The sequence below is a fragment of the Sabethes cyaneus genome, chromosome 3 (genome assembly GCF_943734655.1).
Source record: "Sabethes cyaneus chromosome 3, idSabCyanKW18_F2, whole genome shotgun sequence".
NCBI lineage: Eukaryota > Metazoa > Arthropoda > Insecta > Diptera > Culicidae > Sabethes > Sabethes cyaneus.
This window is the reverse complement of record NC_071355.1, coordinates 12,044,911-12,059,023: the sequence shown is the minus strand read 5'-3', so window position 1 is coordinate 12,059,023 and position 14,113 is coordinate 12,044,911. Positions and strand designations below refer to the sequence as shown.

The following is a 14,113-nucleotide window of genomic DNA, read 5'->3' as shown; positions in this document are numbered from 1 at the left end:
ACCTTCCTCTTTTGGATCCATTAGCAGATTGCTCATCGACTTCGTCAGCTCGAGTGTCTTCAGCAGTGGCCTAGCGGGACTGGTTGAACTATCAGCTGCCGTCTGCTCCCGGCGGTTTGATTCGGTGTTGGACAACCGACCAGCGTCGCTCTCGATGCCCAAATCAGGTGACGAGTTTTGAAGGCGAGACGTTTCCTTCGGTTTGGCTGAACGATTGCAAGGGTGCAGTTCCTCGGAAGTGTAACCGGATGCGTTGGACCCTTCTGCTCCGGAGGAGCTGTTCAGCCGCTTCGCGGGAGATCTCGCAAGCTGTAATTGAAGCTCGACTAGTTTAGTGTTAAGGTCGTTCTTTTCAGCCTTGACGGCTTCCAGATCGCAATGGACGTTTTTGAGCTGGTCTTCCAGTAAGCGTTTTTCGTTAAGTGCCTTGGTTCGCTCCAACGCAGCCTTGGAAGCTTGCAGTGTTGTTTCGTCCAACGTTTTGCGCATCGTTTGAACATTCTTTTCTGCTTCGGCTAGTTGCTCCTTCAGACGGGTCTCTTCCTCGGACATATTGACAAGGTTAAGATGGGCATCTTCCAATCGATAGTGCAGTTCATCCAATTCTTTAATTTTTTCCAAATAGATGTTCTTGGAAATGTAGCTTTCGGTTAGGCTCGCTTCGAATGAAGCTTGTTTTGCTCGTAGCTGACTGCCGAACGATTCGGTCAGTTCCCGGCGAAGATCGTCCAGTCGGTGGCGTTCCTGATCTAGAAGAGATTCGATTTGGGCTTTGTGTTTCTGTTGAATTTCTATGTGCTCCGTGCGGAGCGTGTCAAGTTTCATGACGGCTACTCGAAGATCCACGAAAGCTTGTTCGCGATCTTTCTTCAGTTTCTCTATGGATTCGTCCTTTTGCTGGATTTCTTTCGTGAGATCTTCAATACGCCTTTCACTGTCGGTGATGCGTTCCTCCTGAATGGTACTTTCCTTCTCTAGGCGTTCCTTCACATGACGGGTGTTCTCCAGTTCCATCTGTGTGCGAGACGTTTTCATTCTTTCCTCTTGCAGCTTATTGTCCAGATCCACCATGCGACTCTGGATGTCCAAAATTTTGCTATCCTTTTCCTGAATGATATTGCTCATCGAGCTCACCGTATCTTGAAGCTGTTTGAGTTCTAGTGTTTGTTTCTTCGCGTGTCCGATGTTTACTTCATTCTCAGAAGTGGAGCTTAGTTCTTGGAGTATTCTACCAGACGAGTTCTTATTTTTTCCTGCCGAATTTGTCAGAGAAGATCGTTCTTCTAGTCCAATTCTGGCAAGAGACACATCACGGTCTGGTTCAGACCATGATTCCGAGTCGGAAATTGGCTCCGTCAGTACCGGTATTAGCTTTCGACGAGAATCACTATGGTTGCTCTTTGACCGGTTCATTGTTCGATCCTCTAATTGCCCTTTCAATTTTCGATTTTCCGCCCTCAAGCACTCGATTTCCTTTGCCGCACTGCCAGCCATCCTGCTATCCTCGTGCAAGTTGAGCGTGAAGTTTTCTTTATTGCTTTCTTTGTCGAATTGGAAGCTGCTATCATCGGCTGCGGTATCAGCCAAAAATCCACTCAAGCAGCTGAGCCCGACGAGGCTGTTTTCCGGTAGCGACATACCGGTAACCGAAATGGACATGTTCAAACTGCGCGAAAGATCCAAACTGCGATCAACGGCCCGTCGCATCGCCTTCCTGCGATCCACCGACAGTGAACCGCAGAATTCTTTGTTTTTCAGTAGGGAATCCAGAAAACCGGCCAGTTCCTCCAGCCGAGCGGTGGAGATCGCACACACATCGACACACTCCTTGCGCCATCGTTGCACCTTCTCCGCTTCGTCTCGGGCCTGGATCAGCTCGTCGTTCAGCTGCTTGATGATGATGTTTTCACTGCGATCGTTCGATCCGGCGGTCAGCTTCTGGATTAGGCTATCGTTTTTCTTCTGCAACACCTTCAGACGGGTCAGCAAAGAGTCGTACTGCTGCTGGCTCACCGGTAGCTGGTTCTGGTCAACGATGACGTTCGGCGGCGATGACGGGTGTGACGTAGTAGCAACCGTCGGATGGTTGTCCGGGTCGGAGATGAGCTGAAAATAAAACGAGTAATAATAAGATTAGGAATGGCATTTGGTGCGTTGTGAGTTAGGTTAGGAACGATGAGCGAATTCCAGCGATTAGATTGCAGTGCCGATAAGGTGCTGTGCTGTGTTATTAATTTTACACAAGCAGGTCTAAATGATAAAGCAATATCTTTTTTCCCTATTTTTATCGATACGTTGCTTGACGGAATCTGCTAATTTTGTCACTTTTAAACGTTAATTACACCCACGGGCTTGATACATATCTAATTCAGTGATTATCACTAAAGTTGATGCCACCTAGAGGCAAACGGTACACCTCCTGTTGTCGATAACACTTGATGGTTCCGAGGACAATTGAAAAATTATAGGAAAATAGAAAAATTCACCTTTTCCGTCACATTTTTTTATATTCTTTAAAATTAGGTAAACTTGTTCGTTAGTTCTTCTACAGTTTTTAACAGGTGGCGAGTGAAAATTTTTAAAGTTGGCCTGCTTGGATTACTACTGGCCCCGATACCGAAAGACAAAGCGTTGTCAAATAGGAACGAATGGTGCCGATTTTGTTCATTCAATTATAAATATAAATAATCGAATTATAGTATTAATTCGGTCAATGTATAATCGGATCGGAAAATCTTCTAAGAATTGACCCAAATGAAGAAAAGTATGGATTCTTGACGTTGAACTATTGAAAAATTGAAAATAATGAACCTATGTTTTACCAGAATTCTCGCTTTGTGATTGGTTGTTGGAAATGACGTCATCAAAGTAGAAACGCGTTTTCACGCTTCGACTTATAATTCAGTCAATTTTCAATAGATTTCCAAGATATTTACACCAATTGATCGGAAAATCGATTGAAAATATTGAAAATACAGAAAACTATTGTTTTTCAATGCGCGTCATTGAAAAATTGAATTATTTTCATATTTTTGCCTTCCCTTGTCAGTGCTTCCCTAGCACGGATGACAGAAATATATACGATCTAAGCTATGAGTTAAGCTTCCTTATGATTGTATTTAATTTACGCCCTGTAGAATCCGATCGAAAATTGTTGAGCTTCAGCTGGTGCTGCTTCCCACGGATAAGGCAACGAAGACATGCAAATTCACCAAGCGAGGTGTTGGAGCTGGAGCACTCGTTTCGCTGCCGTGAAGGAATATCTGGCTGCTGAAGTTCTGGAATTGGCAGGAAATATGCTGCTCGCGACAACGAAACGATCAGAATTAACGTCACTTGCAGCTGGTCATTCGCCAGTCCCGTGTCACCACTGCTCAGAGAAGTGTCTTTCCGAACATCCAAGCTGTTTTGTTGCTGTGCTGCCGAAGAAGACGGAAAAGAAGGCTTAAATTTCCAACATATCACGTCGACAAAATGTTCTTTTAAGGACAAAACATAATGTTCATGAAGATTTGAGAAATTTTCGCTCACTGATGTTAATTCTATTTAATTCAATTGATTCTAATTGCTCCAAGTAAATGGTTCGGTCAAGGTCAAGCGTCAAAATGAATGAAACCATAGGTTTAATAAAATGAAAGAGTTTTAGTAACATCTTTTGCATCTTCATATAAGAATTTGTTCGTTCTTGAAAGAACGGTTTTCGGTAATTGATGAAACCTACGAAACGTGGAACTTAGGGCTTTTCACTCGATTTTCTTTAACAACACAAATTTATCCGTCACCAATGCTACAGTAATAATACGTAGCGTAACTTTTCTTTGGCAGCAAAAGACAAACGGCTCACTGGTAACTTTGCTCTTTTGTTCAGACTGAAATTGAAATGCTCTATTTTATTTAACGTAGACGATAGAATGAAGGACCATGAAAAATAGGTGTGGCCGATTCTTGTCGCTTGCTCTGGTACATAACACGAGGTAAGCCGGCGAGATAAGCAGGGCAAACGAACGTCACGCTCGATTCGTGCACTTTTGCAGTGTGCGTGCAGTGCAGTGTGTTGGAGCTGGAGCACTCGTTTCGCTGCCGTGATGAAATATCTGGCTGCTGAAGTTCTGGAATTGGCAGGAAACATGCCGCACGCGACAACAAAACGACCAGAAGCATCCCACGTCACTTGCAGCTGGCCACTTGGAGTGGTATTTCTCGTGATTCAGGACCGTACACGAACGGCTTCGTTGATCGCATAGCTGATGAAGCTTTCCGGCTGGTCCGTTGCCTTGCAACAAGCCTAGTGCCTGGTTAGCGGTTATCGGTACTCCAATTTACCGAAAAGAGAATTACGTTAAGTGCGTTAGTGCAAGTTTATTGAAAGCTGGAGTTATGATAATCAAACAATCGGTCCTTTCAAGGGCCACAAAACGATTGAAGAGTTTATTATATTTTCTTGCCCAGTTACTACCATAGTAACACAGGCAACGAGGTAAAAGTTGAATTTTTCGCCATTGCGGACGACAAACAAATGACGGAAATAAGTTTTCTGGCCACGGGCGACATTTTCTGCGACTTCCAAAACGTCTGTAAATGCTTTATCAATGTTCTTTTGTAAGCCGCAGAAAAGTGTCGCAAAATTTTCAACTTTTTGAAAACTCGCGCGTGCCGTCTACCGATTACCAGAGGAAAAGCACTATTCAACGTAGAAACATATCAGAAAAATTTATTTACTGATTGGTTTAGTTACTGACTTGGTTTCGTTTTAATAAGATAGATTCAATCAATTCATGGATATAACTCCAAAATCGGTTGAGGATTGAATGTATACAATGGTACTACTTTGATAAACGTTACGTATGTAGCTTGTATACATGAAGAATCGTATTATTACATGCATGGATACATCCTACTATCGCTACAAAGAGACTTACGTGGTCCTACGTCACCTAAGCGGTCGTGTCTTGTGCACAACCCTCTGATTTTTTTGTTTCAAAATCAATAAAGAAGCAAAGTGTAGTCAAATTTTGAATCAAATTTTAGTTCAAATGTAAATTTTACCAACATTTTTTGTGCTTCATTTCCATTTTTTGCTGGTATGTGCTGGTGCTTTCTAATATACTAAAGTTTCTTTTGACACGGGTGAAATTCCGCTTCATTCGGCCAAAATGTATGATCACATTTGCTTTATCGATATTGTTCTTTATTGTACTTGAAGGAAATTGGTACTTTTTTGAGGTTTTGACTTTCGTTATTAATCTTTCATCATTCGCCTTTCATCTACGTTTTTCCGTCTTTCATCTTTTATTTTTCTCGTGTTCGGTGATTTGTTCTTTTTAATATCTCTCTGGCATCCTTACATCACCCTTTTTCTGGTCTCTTTCAGCGATTTGTTGTTTTTTATTGTTTTTTCTTGCGGTTTTGATGGCGCCTTTTTGTTCTGGCATTGTTGCTGTTTTGCTGTCGTTTAATGCTCTCGACTTTTAATCGACTTTTTGCCGTTCGCATCGTTCCTTTTTTTGCTGACATCAAGTCTTTTCATGGTTTTTTATCGTTCCGCCGCTTTCTTCGTTTTTTTTGTCATATTTTCGTCGGCCTGTTTGCTGACCAGACAGTAAAATGGTTTCATTTTTACATCGTCGATCTTTTGTCTTCTTTCTATTGTGTATACGCAATCTCTTCGTCGTCTGTTTTGTTGCTGTTTTGAAGCTGTTTAATCGTCTTTGCGGCTCTTTTTTCGTCTGCATCTGTTTGCAGACATTTCAAAGCAAAGCAAAGCCTAGGAGCTACATTCCGTTATCGAAACTTGACCTTCTGTTTTTATACGACAGACCTCGCAGCCAGCTGTTATAGAGTACAGAACAATTGCAGGGCCAGTTGCTACGATCCTTTTGACTCTAACAGCCGCTCCCAGTCGGGATTCGAACGAACGACGACTGGCGTTTTAGACCAGCGTCATACCTCGAGGCCAACTGGGACATTTCTTAACAGACTTAACAGACATTTCATCGTTTATTAATCTTTTTGAAGTTTTTCAAATTTTGTTTGTAAATCGTCTTTTTGTATATTCGTCATCTTTCCATCGTCTTTTCGCCGCTTTTTCGTCGTCTTTTTGTCATCTATTTGTGGTCTTCTCTTCGTATGTGTTGTTTTTTTGTCATCTCTTTGCCATATTGCTGTCGTTATTTCATGGTCTTTTTGCCACTTTGGCGTGTTTTCGTTCTCTGTTCATTGTTTTTTAACGTCTACTGTACGCATTTTTTTCGTCGGATTAAGCTGTTTTTAAAAATGTTTTTGTCGTGTTTTTGTTTCCTTTGTCGTAAAAAAGTCATGTTTTTTATTTTGGCTGTTTTTCGTCATATTATTGTTGTCTTTTTGACGCCTTTTCGCCGAATCTTTTTCATCCCTCTGGTGTATTTATTTTCTTTTTTGCGTTTTTTAAATTTTTGTTGTTGCTTTGGCGTCTTTTCATCGTATTTTCGCTATTTTTACATCGTTTCTTTGTCTCTTTTGACCGACTTGCTGTCATACTTTTTCGTCGTTTGTGAAGTTTTTGATTGATTGCTCTTTTGTCGTCTCCCATCTTTTTCCCATGGGCATTTCGTCAGTTTTTCATTACCTTTTCGTCATGTTTCCGTCATTTGTATCCGTCGTATTTGCTATCTTTTGTCATTTTATTGTTGTCTTTCCTTTATTTTCATGTATTTTTGCCAGAGCCGTAGCGTGACGTTGTGGCGCCCTTGGCGGAACCCGATTTGGCACCCCCTTGTTTCCTAAATCGTTCGTAACAGGTTAATCATTTTTTCGTATCCGCCCTTTAACCAATACTTCACTGCACTTAACGTATTTGTTGATAAAATGGACTAATTTAGGATGGCGATGAAAAAAGGTGGCTTTAGAGTGGTTCACCGAAACGTTCACAATGGACAATCAAAAGATAGACGTTGGCATTTTATTTATTACTCTTTCGTGGCCTTGGTGATCAGCTCCTTCGCCGTTTTGGCCTCGGTTTTGATTTGAACTTCACCTAAAACTTTTGATTGGTAGCAGTTGGGGAACGTTGGGAGAGTTGGTGATCGTCGGTACAACGTTTATCTCCAGCCGGTTCATCTCCTCTAGTGATCTTTTAATATGATTGGCTAAGGCCAGGGCTGGCCAAAAGATTTGCGCGCTCGTTACGCGATACTTCTTGATAAAGGCGGCAAACTTGTGGTAGGTTTTCTTTGTTTATTTTCACTTACGACCCTTTAACCTTTTCGGTCATTCTGGTCGATGCGAGAGACTTGGTAGGTAGGTACATCGTTCTGTATATTCGTATCTCCTCTTTCGCCGTAAACTCCGAACGAAACAACAGCGGCTTGAAAATTCTCTTCTCGCTGATCGTTAGCCACAGAAGGATCTTCTTTGGGAAGATATACCATAAGGTCGCCATTCACCGCTCAGCTTCATTTACCACTCATTTCAAAGAAAAATGCTTATATCTTTTTAAAATAGTTCATTATTTTAAAAACTATTGACAAACAAGCTAGCGCCCTTGGTGGGGGGCCAGTCTGGCCAGCCGCACGCTACGGCGTTGCTTTTTGCCACTTCTTTGTCATATTTTATTGTACCGTTCTGATTCAAACTTAAAACAGTTTCAAACTTCGAACACTTAGAATAAAATGCTCGCTAGAATCGCTAATTTGATAAAATATTATGCGTATTGTATACTACCGGATAGAGGACATTCTAACGAACACGGTGGTATACAATAAGGACAAATGAATAAAATAGGACAAATGAATGTCCCTTCACACCAGTGAGAAGGACAACTTTCGGTGAGAATATATTTTGATACACACTCGCTCTCACAAGCGCTAGTTGTTGGTGATTCAGGTATACAATAAAATATATCTTTGTCGCAAGTCGATTGCTTAAAGACAATACTTTATCAGAAACTTGAACAAAAGAGGGACAAACAGCAAAAACCTTAAGAAAAGATTAGCTTGCTTTGACCTAAAGTCTGCCGTACAAAAGTTACCAACGTTACCTTGGTAACTACCAAACACTGCCGCTGCCGACACAGTGTGACATGATTAGGATTGCTTTTGTTGCGTACAATACGTGTTGCATACAAGTTTGTCTTTTTCGCAGGCAACAACATCGTTGCACTATGGGCCAGAAATTAAAATATCGGGACAAAAATATTTGCGGTTAAACAGCATGTCTCAGCTCAATGTGGTCTTCGGCAACTTTTTGAATAAAAAATTGATGCATATTTTGAAGGGGTCGTCCAATATTTAAGCGTTACTTAAACAACAATTTAAGTAATAACTTTTTGAGTAAACTTTTTTTTTACCTTTTTGATTTCAAAATAATAAAGATAAACCAATTTCAAGTAATTTTTGTGAAGATATCAAACTTCTACCTTTTACCCATTTACAGCAATAGACGTTTGTTTATAAACGAATCACATTTCTTCTTGTCACATTTCTTCTTGTAACATGTTTATTTCAACAGACAGGTCAATGTGATGTTCTAGAAAATATTTTGAACATAAAAGAGGAATATTTTTGCTGAAGACTGTTTTGCTTTATATGCATTAATTAATAAGATACAACTAATTTTAGGTTGAAAACCGTCTGATGAAAAATCCAAATATCTTGGCCGTCTGCAAGTATCTGCAATTAGTTTGCATGCAATCTGCCCAAATGTGTATTTCAGAGAATACCTGGGAATAGTGCGGATTTTTTTTTCATACATTTTATAACTTAATAAATATGCGTCCTAGCGTCAAACAGTCTTCACAGAAAATATGTATTTCTACATACTAAATTACTTTGTAGAACATTTGAAAGCAATAAAATAATCATGTGCAAAGTTATTGAGTGTAATTGATTTATAAATGCTCTTTTTTAACACATCATTATATTACGTAACCGGTAAGAAATAGATAGTTACTTCATTCAGCAAAGTTGCTTATTTTAGTATTTTCTGCAACTTTTGTAGCAAAAAAATTTTTTTTTTAAATTATTTAAGAAAACAAAAATTTGTATCACCCTAATAGGTGAATTCATGGTCACTCTAATAGTGCAGGAAGATGCGCTATATTTTATTATTTTACTTCTCCGAAGATACCACCCTTGAAAAAATACACATTTTTCATCAAACGGTTTTTAGCCTAAAAACAGTTATATCTTATTAAATAATGCAGAAAAAGCGAAACAGTCTCCTGCGAAAATATTCCTCTTTAATGTGTAAAATGTTGTCTAGAACATCACATTGAGCTGTCTGTTGAAATAAACATGTTACAAGAAGAAATGTGATTTGAGGGGTCGTTTATAAACAAAGGTCTATTGCTGAAAATGGGTAAAAGGTAGAAGTTTGATATCTTCAGAAAAAATACTTGAAATTGGTTTATCTTTAATATTCTGAAACCAAAAAAGTGAAAAAAATTTACTCAAAAAGTTATTACTTAAATTGTTGTTAAAGTAACACGTAAATATTGCACGACCCCTTCAAAAGATGCATAATTTTTTCATTCAAAAAGTTGCCGAAGACTACATTGAGCTGAGACACGCCGTTTAACCGCAAATATATTTGTCCAGAAATTTCAATTTCTGGCCCATAGTGCGTTGTCATGAAACGTCTGTATCCACGATTAAGAGCCCGCTCAATCCATGATGGCAGATCTGTCTGCGAGATCCGGTATCGCAGCACTGATAAGGCGGCATGCCTAAAAATTCTATGCTACGAACAATTCAGAAGATGAAATATCAATGGAATATCGGGATGAACCTACGCAAACGAAAAGGTAGCTGAAAAAGAAGGCATCTCCGTCCACCTTTTGAAAGCCAGGAGCGAACGGCTGTATTGTGCAATCCATCAGGATATGCTAAAGCTATAAACTGAGGAAGAACTAGTTGGAAGGCCTCACATGCCCTATTTACAAAAAGGGCCATCGATTCGAGCAGCAATTTTCGAGGTATTGCTCTTCTCAATCAATTCTACATACAACATTCTCTTCCGCATTCTGTTTACCAGACTGAGGCCATTGCTGGAAACCTTTGTTGATGAATATTAGTGCGGTTTTCGGGAGGAACGTTCCACGACGGACTAAATGTCCACCTTGCGACAAATCCTGGATAAATTCCGAGAATTCAACTTACGGGCTCATCATTGGTTTATAGACTTTAAGGCGGCGTACGATTTAGTTAAACGAAATGAACTGTGGCGGGTTATGCTTGCAACAAAACCGATTAGGCTGATACGTGCTACTCTTGATGATTCAAAATCAAACGTCAAAATTACGGGACACGAAATCTCACTTGCTCCTAGGGTTTGAGTGACGACATCGATATCATCGGTGTTAACCGTAGAACTGTGGAAGAGGTGTATATGTGTCTTAAGGAGAAAGCTGCGAGGATAGGGCTTATCATAAATTCTACCAAAATAAACGATGTGAGCCGGCGGCTGCCAGTAGGGCCTTCTATGGAATGTGTAGCCAGTTAAGATCTCGTAGCCTACAACTTTGTACGAAACTCGTACTCTATAAGTTGCTATTTTTTTCGGTGGTACTCTAAGGCTACGAAACGTGGATGTTGAGAGCGACCGAAGGGCTCTTGGCGTTTTCGAGCGTAAGAACCTGCGATCAATTTTTGGCGGCATGTCAGACGAAGGAGTGTGGCGCGCACGCATGAATCACAAAATATATCAAAGATGTGGGTATTGTGAAGCGACTAAAACATGGCAGGCTACAATGGGCTGGTCACGTAGCAAGGATGCCGAATGAGAGACTAGCGAAAACAATGTTTAGCAGTGAACCCGACAGAGGCCGACGACTTCGAGACAGAACCCGTACCCGTTGGATGAGCGCTGTTGACGAGGATGCTAGAACAGCTGGTGTCAGGGGCGACTGGAGAGCGGCAGCCCAGGACCGAGAAATGTGGAGATGGCTCCTGAATTTAGCACAGTTTCTATAGTCGGATTGTCGCAGAAAAAAGTAAAGTAAGTAATACGTTTTTCTAAGAAAATCAAAGGTTTATAGATCTTTAAGCGTCTTCAGAGTTTGTAGAATTTCTTGCTTTGATATCTATCAAGTTATGTTGCACAATGATTTGTTTCAAACTTTATTTATTTTAAGAAATTTTATATTCGCTTTCAAAAGCGGGTTAAACTATATCCGTTGATGTAGTGTGCAATACGTCGCAAGCTTAATAAGGGAGTTGCGGAGTTTAAAAAAACTTGCAATGGGCTTATCGAATTTTCATAAAAATTTGGTCTGTTCATGTGATCAATGGTTTCAAATGCTTGAAAATGGTGATGTTTTATAGATCACTAGCTGACCCGACAAACTTCGTATTGCCACAAATTAACCTGTGTTGTACATAAATCATGAATCTCGGATGATCTTTGTCACAATCTCGAATTTTGCAAGCCCCCCAGTGGGCGGCGCTTCCGACGGCGGGTCACCGGCAACACTCGCGACCGGCTCGTCCTGAATGATCTAGTGTTACTATAGATAGTTTTTATGGTCTTGTTATTGATTAATGTTTTATGGAAGAGTCTCGAATTTCTCGAGTTGGATTAGTTTTTGAGTTTCGCAAAAATTTCTGTTTTATTTGTATGAGAGTCCATATCCCCCTACCACAGGGGTGAGAGGTCTCTAACTATCATAAAATAAATTCAAGACTCAAAAATCTCCTACATGCTAAATTTGGTTCCATTTGCTTGATTAGTACTCAAATTATAAGGAAATTTGTATTTCATTTGTATGGGAGCCCACCCTCTTAAAAGGGAAAGGGGTCGTAATACACCACAGAAAAAAAATTCTGCCATCTAAAACTCTCACATGCCAAATTTGGTTCCATTTGCTTGATTAGTTCTAAAGTTATGAGCAAATTTGTATTTCGTTTGAATGGGAGCCCCCCCCCCCTCCTAAAAAGGTAAGAAGTCCTAATTCATAATGGGAAAAATGGTTGCCTCCAAAAACACCCACATGCCAAATATGGTTCCATTTGCTTGATTAGTTCTCGAATTATGAGGAAATTTGTATTTCATTTGTGTAGAAGCCCCCCCTCTTGAAGTGTGGAAGGATCCTAATTCACCGTAGAAAATATTTTTGCCTCCTAAAACCTCCACATGCCGAATTTGGTTCTATTGGCTTGATTAGTTCTCGAGTTATGGGGAAATTTGTATTTGATTTGTATTGGAGCCCCCCCTCCTAATGTGGGAAGAGGTCCTAATTCATCACAGAAAAAATTCTTGCCTCCAAAAACACCTACACGCCAAATTTGGTTCCATTTGCTGGATTAGTTCTCGAGTTATGAGGAAATTTGTATTTCGTTTGTATAGGAGCCCCCCCTCCTAAAGTGGGGAGAGGTTCTTATTCATCATAGAAAAAATTCTTGCCTCCAAAAACACCTACATGCCAAATTTGGTTCCATTTGCTGGATTAGCTCTCGAGTTATAAGGAAATTTGTATTTCGTTTGTATAGGAGCCCCCCCCCACTTAAAGTGGGGAGGGGTCCCAATTCATCATAGAAAAAAATTTTGTCTCCAAAAACACACACATGCCAAATTTGGTTCCATTTGCTTGATTAGTTCTCGAGTTATGAGGAAATTGGTATTTCATTTGTACAGGAGCCCCCCCTCTTAAAGTGAGGAGGGGTCCTAATTCAACATAGAAAATTTTCTTGCCCTCGAAAACTTTCACATGCCAAATTTGGTTCCATTTGCTTGCTTAGTTCTCGAGTTATGAGGAAATTTGTATGGAAACCCCCCCTCTTAAAGAGGAGAGGAGTTATAATTCCCCTTATAAAGAGGGGAGAGGTCTCAAATTACCCTAGAATAAATTCTTGTCACCGAAAACACCCACATGCCAAATTTGGTTCTATTTGCTTGATTAGTTCTCGAGTTATGCAGAAATTTGTGTTTCATTTGTATGGGAGCCCCCCCTCTTAGTGGGGGGAGGGGTCTCTAACCATCACTAAAACCTTTCCTGGCCCCAAAAATCTCTACATGCAAATTTTCACGCCGATTGGTTCAGTAGTTTTTGATTCTATAAGGAACACAGGACAGACAGACAGACAGACAGACAGACAGACAGACAGAAATCCTTCTTTATAGGTATAGATACATGAGTAAATATGGATAGAAATTAGGGTGACCATATATTATTGAGAAAGTGCAAAATTTAGTGACTTGATGTAGGTAAACAATTGATCGAGTAAATTAAATTAGTAATCCCAACCAGTGACAAGCCAAGTTTTCGGTATACAGAAAGGGTGCCACCATCACCGCTAAAACTGAACGTAAATAGCCTACATAAAATACTCACAAAAGATACAGCGAAAGACATCAAACTGAACAGACAGCAGAGCAATTTTACGATAAACGTTAAAAACATAAAATAAATATAAAACATAAATAGGTACAGCGTAAATTTCGCTTCTAACAACAGAAGCAAATGATGCATCATGCAAATAGTCCAAAACTAACGTCGCCCAAATAAACTCAAGCTGGGTTTGGAAGTTTTGGCGATAACCTGGCGGAAAGAAAAGAAGTAGCTTATCCATTAGATGGGTTTGGGCGGTTTTTTTTAGAGAGAGGAAAAAGCTCTACCTTTTTAGTGGTTTCTTTGGTGGTAGTAGTAGTAATCGGGGGCAATTCGGAACTCTAAGTAACGAAACATTATTACGGTAAAAGAAAAAAAAAACAATCAAACAATCAAAAATTAGTGGAACAAAATACTGCTGGGTTTTTGTTTTTAACTTACCGAGCTTCGCTTTAGGTGCGAATTTTCCTTCTCCAGATCGGTGATGGTTTTGCAGAGCTTTTCCATCATTTTAGTCGCCTTGATTAGTTCGGAGGATTTTTCCTTTAGACCGGTTTCGGCATCATTCAGCAGGCACAGCTTGTAGGCCAGCTCCGACTTGGTCTCGAACAGAGCTTGCTTCAGTCGAACGATCTGAAAAGAGACGGAAGGATCCGTTTGTTTTTGGGACGAAACGCTCAAAAGTTAATAAATTCAACTGCATTGTTTAGTTGTTTATTTTGTTTGAACAATAACAAAAAAAAGTGGTTAATCAGTTATAAAATGCTTGACTCAAGGCTTGATTTTCTTCATCTCAGCGAACAAGGTCTGAAA

The 14,113-nt window shown here is 40.1% G+C and overlaps 1 protein-coding gene across 1 annotated transcript in view; it reads right to left on the bottom strand.

Annotated features, from left to right (window-relative positions):
* Positions 1–14,113, bottom strand: part of LOC128739263 (centrosomin) — a 34,449-nt gene that overhangs the window by 533 nt on the left and 19,803 nt on the right. Inside the window, exons 5-7 of the mRNA XM_053834741.1 lie at positions 13,742–13,933; positions 13,588–13,641; positions 3–2,106 (exon numbers count right to left, since the gene is read on the bottom strand). Coding sequence (XP_053690716.1) covers positions 3–2,106; positions 13,588–13,641; positions 13,742–13,933 — 2,350 coding nt within the window. The remainder of the gene's footprint in view (positions 1–2; positions 2,107–13,587; positions 13,642–13,741; positions 13,934–14,113) is intronic.